The sequence below is a fragment of the Coregonus clupeaformis genome, chromosome 5 (assembly GCF_020615455.1).
Source record: "Coregonus clupeaformis isolate EN_2021a chromosome 5, ASM2061545v1, whole genome shotgun sequence".
Lineage (NCBI taxonomy): Eukaryota > Metazoa > Chordata > Actinopteri > Salmoniformes > Salmonidae > Coregonus > Coregonus clupeaformis.
The window spans coordinates 26,098,431-26,109,755 of NC_059196.1; the positions used below are offsets into that span (position 1 = coordinate 26,098,431).

General features: G+C 40.5%; 1 protein-coding gene across 1 annotated transcript in view; it reads right to left on the reverse strand.

Moving 5' to 3' along the window:
• Nucleotides 1–8,282, reverse strand: part of LOC121566695 (T-box transcription factor TBX4-like) — a 36,756-nt gene extending 28,474 nt beyond the window's left edge. Inside the window, exons 1-3 of the mRNA XM_041876640.1 lie at nucleotides 7,799–8,282; nucleotides 2,861–3,006; nucleotides 2,404–2,498 (exon numbers count right to left, since the gene is read on the reverse strand). Of these exons, the coding sequence (XP_041732574.1) occupies nucleotides 2,404–2,498; nucleotides 2,861–3,004 (239 nt within the window). The 5' untranslated portion in view covers nucleotides 3,005–3,006; nucleotides 7,799–8,282. The remainder of the gene's footprint in view (nucleotides 1–2,403; nucleotides 2,499–2,860; nucleotides 3,007–7,798) is intronic.
• Nucleotides 8,283–11,325: the final 3,043 nt, after the last annotated feature.

Consider the following 11,325-nt stretch of genomic DNA (forward strand, 5'->3'; position numbering starts at 1 on the left):
AATAGTAGTTCACTATACAGGGAATAGGGTGCCATTTGGGACTCTGATCCAGTCTCTGGGAACCTCCAGCACTGAGGGAGATCAAAAGGAGCGGCGGGGGGATGATGGAGCGCTCCAGGCCCCGCTAGACGCCGCTGAAAGCGGGCCCCGGGGTACTCTTATCACCCCTCCGCCACCGCTCCCACTGACTGGCTGTGTACAGACAGAAAGAGAGGAGAGAAGGAGCGCTGTGTGTACAGAAAGAAAGAGGGGAGAGTTGGAGCACTGCCTGGGTACGTTGAAGAGCAAGGATTAAGACTGGGACTGCGGCACTCGCAATAACAAACTACATCTACGTTCCTCAGTCAGGAGTTCACTGACTGCACTGTAAGAGGCTGAAGGGCCAAGCTGCACTGTAAGAGGCTGAAGGGCCAAGCTGCACTGTAAGAGGCTGAAGGGCCAAGCTGCACTGTAAGAGGCTGAAGGGCCAAGCTGCACTGTAAGAGGCTGAAGGGCCAAGCTGCACTGCAAGAGGCTGAAGGGCCAAGCCGCACTGTAAGAGGCTGAAGGGCCAAGCTGCACTGCAAGAGGCTGAAGGGCCAAGCCGCACTGTAAGAGGCTGAAGGGCCAAGCTGCACTGTAAGAGGCTGAAGGGCCAAGCTGCACTGTAAGAGGCTGAAGGGCCAAGCTGCACTGTAAGAGGCTGAAGGGCCAAGCTGCACTGTAAGAGGCTGAAGGGCCAAGCTGCACTGTAAGAGGCTGAAGGGCCAAGCTGCACTGTAAGAGGCTGAAGGGCCAAGCTGCACTGTAAGAGGCTGAAGGGCAAAGCTGCACTGTAAGAGGCTGAAGGCCAAGCTGCACTGTAAGAGGTTGAAGGGCTGAACTGGCAGTATGTTTCCCAAGCCACGGTCTAGTCTAAAGACACAGCCATAACTTCTTCCTAGCCCCGCCCCCTCACTCTGCCCCTTCCAAGGAGTGCTGACTGGACACTGCCCGCCCTCTATAGGGTGTTGACCTCTCACTGTTATCCCTTCCAAGAGAAAATGTTCCTGAGAACCTGCATTCATTAATTTATTAATTTGTTCATTCATTCATTCTTCAAGTACTGAGAGGGATTAAAACCTGCTAGCTCGTCAGATCCTTTAGCATCTAGCAGCACCTAGCACTACTGCTTGATGTTCCTTCCAGATTCTTCTCTGAAAAAGTCAGTGTTGGAATAAATTGGCATTTAATTGTTTTGGCAGTCTCAGTTGCACCTTGAACAACAATATTTCTGTTAGAGCCTGCAGAGCAAAATGTCTAGCTAGAGCTGGTGTAGCAGTGAAGCAGCCTTGCTATGTTTACTCATCATTTGTACATAGCGATATACCTGCAAAAAATTATGATTATGATTTTGGCCCCTACAGTTTTTCTTTATCCTACCTACAACATTCTCGACAAAACCAACTCTCGCCCACAGTGTTGTGGCCTACAACTGGTTTCATTTACAATACATTTTTATGTTCAATAACATTTCTTCACATCAGTTCAGACAGAGTTCATTCTTAGAATTGTTGAATGACGTACTGTAGAAGCTCCTACTCCATTACCGAGTAACATAAACCTGGTGTGCGTCTCAAATGGCACCCTATTCATGCTCACCATGGGCTCGGGTCAAAAGTAGTGCACTATAAAGGGAAAAGGGTGCCATTTGGGATGCCGCCCTGCTCTTCTCTGGCTTCTCAGGCTGACTGACTGTATAAGCCTAGTCAGTCAGTCAGGTTTTCCAGCTGAGTGCAGCTGGTGGAGCTGCGTAGCTAAGCATCACTATGAGGCCGGGCCCTTCAAAGGTTTTAAGGGATTCTCAGCGCACTTTATCAGCTGGACAAGGGAAAGCCCATCTCTCACAGTGATGCGGCATTAAAGAAAAATTGTGGTGACCTTTTACATTTTGGACTGGGAAAAAAGCCCCTGTGAGGAATGAGGGGTGGGCGGAGGTTGGTTAGAAAGCATCTACTCATCTTCTGGTTAAAGTCCAGGTTAAGGGCCAGACTGTCTAATCCACAGGGCTGCATTAAATCTAACACAGAGCAGAGCTGTGGGTTTGTGTTTTCAATTAGATATTCACTGGGGCAGAAATTATGTCTGTTAATTTACTCTACCTGAGACCCAGGGCGCCATAACTGTAGCATGGTGTAATTGGTTGCCTTAGCGCCAACAGATAGATGGTCATAGCTGCTCAAAATGGAGGTGCCATAATGACTACAGTTTATCACTAATGAAAGCAGCTACTCAATTAGCAGAAGTAACCCATATTTTGGGGGAATCTGAGATGAGTCTAGTACAGTTTAGTATGGTGTAGTATAGTATAGAATGTGTAGTGCTAGTCTACTAATATGGTATAGCCCATGTATTTGCTGCGATATATGAACTGTAGGTACTCACCTGCCTGCTTTCGTTATGATCATCTCTGTTCCCGCCTCATGGAATTTCTTCCACAGCTCCCTCTCATGAAGAAGAACCTTAATGTTCTCAATATTCTAAATAGAGAAAGGTAGAAACAGCCATGAGGGTTGGCAACCTGTTGTGGGCTTATTGACAATCAGATTATGTCATCTGGATTTTTAAGTTAAACCAGTTCATTCTCAATAAATATTTCCCAATTGATAGGGTGTCCACCCACTGTGCCCCGACAAGAAATAAAAACACCCACGATTTAATATGGCCAATAATTTTGTTAACAAGTCAACGATTTCCTTAATAATAGCTAAGATCATTGAAATTGAGAGCAAGGAAACATACCTATTTGGCCATTTCCAAGAATAGGAAACTTCTGAACATATAATACCTTTGCAGTTCTGGTTCTGGCTCTGTGTTGAGAGCCTACAATACTCATGATTACCTGGTCTGGCTCATTGCCCTGGGGGATGCTGGGAGTTGTAGGCAGGCCCAGGTGTGAGGAGTCAGGGCTGAGGTCTGGGGGCCCTCCAGGCTGGACCCCAGTCACACTGTCATCCGTCACAGCTGAGGCCTTCTCCTGGAGCATCTCTATGAGACGAACAACGGCTTCAGTTCAATACACAGACTTACAATACACAGACTTACAATACATGGACCATAGAATTACATATACTTATATAGAACTTATATAGTAATGTAATAGGATATCTGTGACACAGACTTACTATAATACTAAAATAAAACAGAGCATCTCTACAGATAATAACAGACTTACGATACACAGACAGACTCCAAACCAATACTACACTGTCTCTTAAAATACTTAAATAACACATTCCCATAAAATGGACTGGACAAAATATGTTCCAAGGAAATACACTGTGCACAAACAAAATGTAACACACCTTCAAGATACAAAGATGAACCCTATCCCTAAAGAAATATGGCCTAATATTTCATCATGACTAAATATTTAGCTTTTATTTATTTTTTCAACTACTAATTGACATTAAGTACATTTATATAATGTACTTGTACAGTAATTGCTGTTCATTTTGTATTTCTACAATAATAATGTATATTAATTAATACTGTAAGGAAATTAAACACATATTTTCTAATGAACATTTGTAGAATGTCCAATGGGAGGAAAAAACGGAACTTATGAACTGAAGGGGACTCGTCATCCCACACCGTGACGTTCTTCAATGGAATTCCTGTCTGTTTTAGGAAGAAAACCTGCTCTGCGTAAAAGACAAGTCTATTTTAATTTGTCTCTGTTATTTACGCAAGAAAATTATACATTTTATGAATTACTATTTTTATTGAACGATAACGCAAAAGTAAATTGTTTAAATGAGTTAACATTTCTGGTAGATACATTTTTTAAATATCAAACCTTATAAGGAAATTTCAAGGATACGGAAGTCAATGCCTCATTGTTGCACTGCAATAATACACACTTGAAGGTGTGTATTCATCAACAAATGTTAGCAATGAGAGAAATTAAAATAACTCTTAACTGCATATTAATTCATTCAGGCATGCTCTCTCATTCTGGGACATTTCTTGGAATTTATTTTTCAGTTCTTGGAAACCAGGTCACTGTTTTGTCCCCAAGCTACTAACTATTGTTAATAGAAATATCAGTTGAATTCTGTAGGCAAAGTCATTTCAAGGTGGATCACTGCAGCAAGGACCATGTGCCATTGGGGGAATTTGGTCACAATGACCCAAATACTGTATGATGATGGGCCCTCATTCATGCAAAATAGAGCCGATCTACGTTTGCAGTGAGGTCCCATGTAAGTTTAAAGGAGGAATTGTATCTGAATCGTCTACTGTAAACTGTACCCTCAGCTCTGCTCTCCACTCATATGAAAAGATGGAATAGTAGATAGCAAACTTGATTGTTCCACACATAGAATTTCAATTACTGGACCCATTCAAGTGAAGTTATTCCCACATACGACTACACTGTTGTGCTTAATATTAATACACAACTACTAGGTAATAATAAATATTCAAGCAACATTCTGGCCATAGAATTACAATTACTAGAATGGACAATCCCATTCAAGTCTGCGCTCTGTGATGGGTGGACCAGCGGCCATATTGAATACTTATATTTCTGTTATAGCATCTCCATTTCCATTCTCTGACGTTTAGTTTGATAAATGAAATGACAATAATATATATTTGCATATTAACTTGTAAATCATATGAAACTCTAGACATAAGCTAATTCCTCAACCTGCATGCTTGGAGACCACGATATTAAGCACATGGGGTCAAGATTAATTTGTTCTTCAGAAGAGTTGGATTAAATATTTACTCTTCTAGCATTACGGCGGGATAGTTTTATGTAACGGCTCCTAAACACTGTTCATTCCATTAGTCCAGATCACCAGCTAAGCTTCGCTCTCTCACGGCTCTAAACCCAGCTCAAAGACAAACATATTTTCATGAGAGACACAGACACACAGACAGCCTGGTATAGCCTCGTCTGCTCCATACAGTTCTGTTTCACAAGACCCTCTCCTCTCCCATAGCAACCATTCCCCCATCCATTTTACCATACAGACTTAAACTGTAGGTCTACGTCCCAAATGGCACCTAATTCCCTATATAGTGCACTACTTTTGAACAGAGTCCTATGGGCCCTGGTCAAAAGTACTGCACTATATGAGGAATAGGGTGCCATTTGAGACGCACATATAAAGGTATACAGTGTACATTTCGGAGAGTCTTTACACTCACCCCGGCCCTCCCTTAATCTCAGGCATGTAAACAATGTGAGTGCTCTCTCTCAGGATGAAAGAGAAGGAGCTCCAACTGTAAACCAACGCAGACATTTGCTAAAGCGAATAAAGATAAGGCGCGCTGCAAATCAGCCGTGGTACTTTTTTACCCTCCTGAACAGGGCCCTTTCACTTACCCTGTTTAACTAAACACGGTGAGCTAGCCCTCTGTTTATATCTATGTCACTCCCAGACATATAATCCACTAAACTATTCATGGCAGATTGTCCTGTGTGTGTGTGTGTGCGTGTGTGCGTGTGTGCGCGCGTGTGTGTCTGTGTGTGTGCACCCTGGGTGCAGTAGGGAGGCTATTCTCAGTGGTAAATCCGATATGCTGGGATCTGGCCAAACTGAATTAGCAACTGTTACTTTTAGGCAACTCTTGGGTTTTTAATGAGGAGCAATACCATGACATTAAATGGAGGGGAGAGCATGCAATGTACTGTATCTGTATCTCAGTACATTTTGTGTCATATTTGTGTGTGTGTGTGTGCGTGCGTGCGTGCGTGTGTATCTGTGTCTGTGTTTTCGCCTCCCAGTCTGAAATGTATAGCCATGATGCATGATGCATGTTATTGAGACAGCTGCCATAAATTCAAACCTGACCTGCCATTTTGTACAGCAGCCAGTCTTATGCATATGGTGATGTGTGGCAGAGACAGAGAGAGAGAGAGAGAGAGAGAGAGAGAGAGAGAGAGAGAGAGAGAGAGAGAGAGAGAGAGAGAGAGAGAGAGAGAGAGAGAGAGAGAGAGAGAGAGAGAGAGAGAGAGAGAGAGAGAGAGGGCCCTGTCTGACTATGCATCACTTCCATAATGTGAGTACATTGCGCCTTTGTTGTTGTTGTATGTATGTCTCTGGCAGCTACTACTCAGCTATGTCAGTAGAATCACATCACGTAGCCTTGGGCTTGCGCCATCACGTAGCCTTGGGCTTGCGCCATCACGTAGCCTTGGGCTTGCGCCATCACGTAGCCTTGGGCTTTCACCATCACGTAGCCTTGGGCTTGCACCATCACGTAGCCTTGGGCTTGCGCCATTAGCGCAAAATAATTTTGGATGTGAAACTGACCTATCACAACAAAAATGTAATGGCACCAAAGTAGTAAGTGAGTATGGTGCTGTAAAATCTCTCACCTGGAAAACAGGTCTCTAATGTTGGATTCCCTCCACAAAAGTGAATTAGGCCTACGTTTTAATCAGTTGTTTAGTTGATTGATTGGCTACAAATGTCAGTATCCTACCTAACAGAACATCTCAGGATGTAATGTTTAGAGTCAAATAAAAAATAAAAAATGATTTTATTTATTGTAAATATGTGAAAGTGTTTATAGTCCATATTTTAGAGACATCCCACATCATTGTTCGAGTGCTATGTATTTTGGTATTTCTTGAATGAAAAGAATGACATTATTTAGACTCCCATATGTAGATGAAATTATTTGATTGTAATTTGTGATCATATAATTCTAAAAGCATGTTCTAAAATCATTATCTGTCAGTCAGTCTGCATAAACTAATTAAGTATATTATTGTGAATAATAATGATAGTATTATCATTATTATTATCATTATTAATCGTTAACTATTATAATAATGATACTAATAATAATATGTTAAACATTATTTAAGGATAATAATATTTTTCATCTTAAACAGAACAGATAGAATTGTTGTTTGTTTCACTTTTTATATTACCTTAAAGCTTGAATTGATAGTTGCTACACCAATTTTGGACTTATAAATGAATACACCCATTGATTCTTGAAGAATATGACTTATAAATGCCTCATGAGCTTAGTTCAACTGTCTTACCCCATCAGAACCCAAAATAAAAGCTTGTTTTATTTACTCCAATGTTTGTAAACAATGTAAATTAAACAAACACTGTATAGCCTCAAAACATAGTTAAAACTATCATTTTAATATCATGGATGGTCAGTCCTTGCATCCATAGCTCTCATAGCTTTAATGTCAATCAGCTTTGAATACCTTCACAGGGCCCTGAAACATGTATCAAACTGGTGTTTTGGTGATTAATATGACATTTAATGTAATTTCTACACTCTTGAAATTATTGAGAAATTGAGTAAATTATGTAACAACTGATTTCATCATATTTACAGTAACCTCAAAATTATATTGTGAAAATAATAAGCATTTAGCCTATAACTTCTTTGAGCATAGGTGAAATGTATAGAAATTGTGACTTTCAAATTGTACTATAGGCTACATGTTCATATCAGTTATTATTTCATTTTTTATAGACCGTGTGACCATAGACTGTTATACATCTCCATAATATTACCGCGTCATACATCAACGGTTAAGGACACTGCTTTAGCTTTTATTCTTGAAATAGGCTACAGACACAGCATTATCACGTTCACCATCACTATCAAGAAAGTCAGATAACGCTGGGAAAAATAGAAAGTAGAAAGTATATCCTAACACTAATCGCATTAAAGAAGCTGAGCCTATCCAACTACGGCGTTTTCAGATTGACTCCATGCCTGAGCTTGTTTACAAAACACGTAGATAGGCAGATTACACTGAAGATATGCAATAATATTATTATATTACCTCATGAAATATTATAAGCTTGAATCCATTTATTTTCCAAATGGTAATTTTCTGTCTTCACCAAGGAAAGAGCAGGAAGTTACGTTCCATTGGGACGTAGTTAGGGAAAGTCGTCCAGCATCTCATCTTAATAGGTTTATCTTTCTCCGGTATAACGGTTCTCGGAGTAAACTCCCTGTCACGCGTGAGCGCCCGTGTTAACCCTGCCTTGGTGTGATTCAACGCTCGTGAACCGAACTGTTGCCTACTCTGCGCGTGTGCAGTGCGCTTTCAGCTTTAGAGAGAACGAACTTGGTGCGTGGTGTTTTCTTGGAAACGCAAAAAAGAATTTGCTCAACCCCTTGAATTGTTAAAACACCGGGATGAGTGAATTATTTGGATCGTTACCCAGCTCTCCCTCCCCTCTCTTCCACGCAGACCTGACGTCGCTCCCCTACCGACGAGAATGCCTTACAGCGCGATGCACTGCTCCTCTGGAGCCAGAATCTCTCCACCAACGACTATTGGACTAATAAGTGTTGTGTATGACATGAATACAACATCATCTCCTCCCCCATCCCACTGGCTATTGGTTACATCATTAAAAATACTAACCCCATGCTATAGGCTATATAGCCTATAACTGGATATAGCTGCGGAGTTTGATAGGGCCTATGGGCTATTAATATACATAATATAGTATAGGCTTCATTAATAAACAATTCAGATAAAAAAAAATATTTTGCACGATAGGCCTTTGCTACTAGATATTATTTTTTCAACCAACCCAGAAGAGTACAAATTGATAATTGAAGCATCGGCTCTGGGTCTTTTTTTGTTTTTGTTTTTTTGTTTTTTTGGGGGGGGGGGAATGGATCAGCTTAATATTGCAGATAGATTGTATCTTCTATCAATGTAATTGTCTGCATCACTTCCAATCCCCCATGTTTTTTATTTTATTTATTTATTTTATATATATACTCCCCTTTATTACTTTTCAACCCCACCATCCTTTCCCTACTTGGAGTAAATTAGTGAACAACAACGCCCAGGCCTCCACTTCCGGTCCATACCCACCACCTACACCCCATGGACAGAGTCAATTTTACAATAATTCTATTATATATTTATTTATTTATTTAATTTTTTATTGCTCCTGAACTTCTTCTACTCTCAACCTCTCCGATCACTTCCACGATGTCCATCCGGCCCGCCCCCACACGCCACATCCCCCCAACCGCGCTCCCTCCCAAAAGCTCCCAACATACAACCTATATACTTATTATGGACACAGTATGCTTACATTATTAGCTATCTTTGTTATTATTTGTTGTTATTTGTTATTAGTCCCATCCTTCAACTCTATTCAATACCTCCCATCTATCTCTTAACACCATCCATATAGGATTTCTATTTGCCATATATATTTCAACCGTACTGTGATGTTTTACACACGTTCTGAACCTTTCTATTCTCATTGCTTCTACAGATTGTGAATTAAAAATAAACATTTTTGCTAAAAGTATTATTATATTATTGATTGATTGACTATGACTTTTCAGATCACCCAGTAATGCTATCGGCTCTGGGTCTTTGTCAATCAGGTGTCACTGTGCAAACAGACATCTGTGGAACTGGGTTACCTGTGAGGTGAACCATGTCCAAATCAGGATTGTTGGGGTAACAGAGGCTCCTCTGTTCCAGTGTCAGGTAAAAATAACCTCTGAGGGCCACAGTGAAGAGAGTGGACTAGCCTATAACCGACCCATCCTCTGGTTCAGTTAGGCTCTAGATTTTACTTCTTTACCGTTATTTCGCACGACATGTTTTCCTTTCAAAACAGCAAATGACCTCTGAGGGCAACAGTGATGACGAGTAGACTAGCCTATAGCCTACCCATCGTCTGGTTTAGTTATAGATGGTATTTCTGGACAGTTATTTCGCACGCCATGTTTTCCTTTCAAAACAGCAATAGCCGTCGAAGAATGACGCTAAACGCTCATACATTTTCAGGTGAAATATGGTTGTGGTTTTGGAGTAAATGGGTCGAAGCACGAGGCTGAAAGACCAATAAATCAACAATAGAAGTTGGCGGGTCAGGTTGGTCGGTGAGAGTTTGACTTATATCTACTGATGACATGGCCAAATGAACGACAACAGCCTAAATGTCCTTCCCGCGACAGTTTGTCATTTTCAGCCCTTTCAATATTTCTCTGCCAAAATATGACTGGTGAGGAGGCATCGAATGATCAGACAGTGGTCCTTTTTTTAGTCTGTTGAATGTTTGGACATGGGTGATGTATTGTATCGGTTAATGTCAGGTTTTAGAGACCTATTGATGATTTGTTGTTGGCTCAGAATATAGATTTTCATATGCATTATAATTAACACATAGCTTGAGTTTGGTCTCCTTTTGAGGACAATAAATGGCAGCTAGGCTGATTGTATTTGTCAGTTTGTTGAAATCATCTGTTTTTTAAAGTGCAAATCATAGGCTGAAATGTAACACACTAGTTGCCTTTCATTTCTTTACTTTGTCGATGGGGTGATTTTCGTTTTATGTTCGTCCACTTAACTTATTAATTTAAAAAACTGTACGAATAATAGATTTAATATTTATTTATTGTAAACATAGCCTACTACAACTACTAATAGCCTAATAATAGCGTAATAATCATAGGCTAATCTAATTGAATGAACACTTGCATTTTCTTTCGATAGGCCTGTCATCTTTATTATATAATTAATCAATATAATTAATATTGACGTTTTTTGTCAGGGAACAATCATGCAGAATAGTCCGTTTTCTATGGTTTTCCATATTGCTTTATCAACCCCTTTGCTAAATGGGACTGTAATCTGTCTTTAGCCATGTGGCGCCAAAAGGCCAAAGCCTCTGGAGTTCGCGTGAAGGCCTTTTGTTCCATATAGAACATACAGTCCATCCAAGATCGAATGCAGTCCTCCAAACATCAGTAATTTGCGCGGGAGGAACATATTTAGGGAAACATGTAAATATTGACCCTAAATTCAGGCTGTGTTAACGCATATGCTATGCTAAGCTTACACAAATGCCTCGTAAATGTTGGACAGAAATAAGTATTTAGAGGATGTTTCTGTCATTTTGCTCATGTGCGCCACTAATAAAGGCTATAGTGAAGGCTTGAGGAAATGCAGATGTGCCATTCTATCTCTTACATCATATATATTAGCCTACCTCATGAAAGAGAAAAAGCTATGGTATGACCATTGACCAACAACAAATATGCCGAATTTAAAATGCCCAAAGGCTAATACTCAATTCTGTGTAACTGGCCCTCACAAACATAACACGTGATGTAAAAGTAGCCGTTCTTACCTCCACGTTATTGCTCAGCCCTTCACACGAACTTGACCTCTGCACTGTACTCCCCTTTAGCTGTGCTTTTCTTCAGGGAATCTTAGTCCCACAAGGACAAACCTTAGCCGCCGTGGTATAGAAGATGCTTCTGCTATAAAATGGTTGAATTTTTTATAGGAGCTGAATTGAGTTGGGTTTCTGAAAGGGA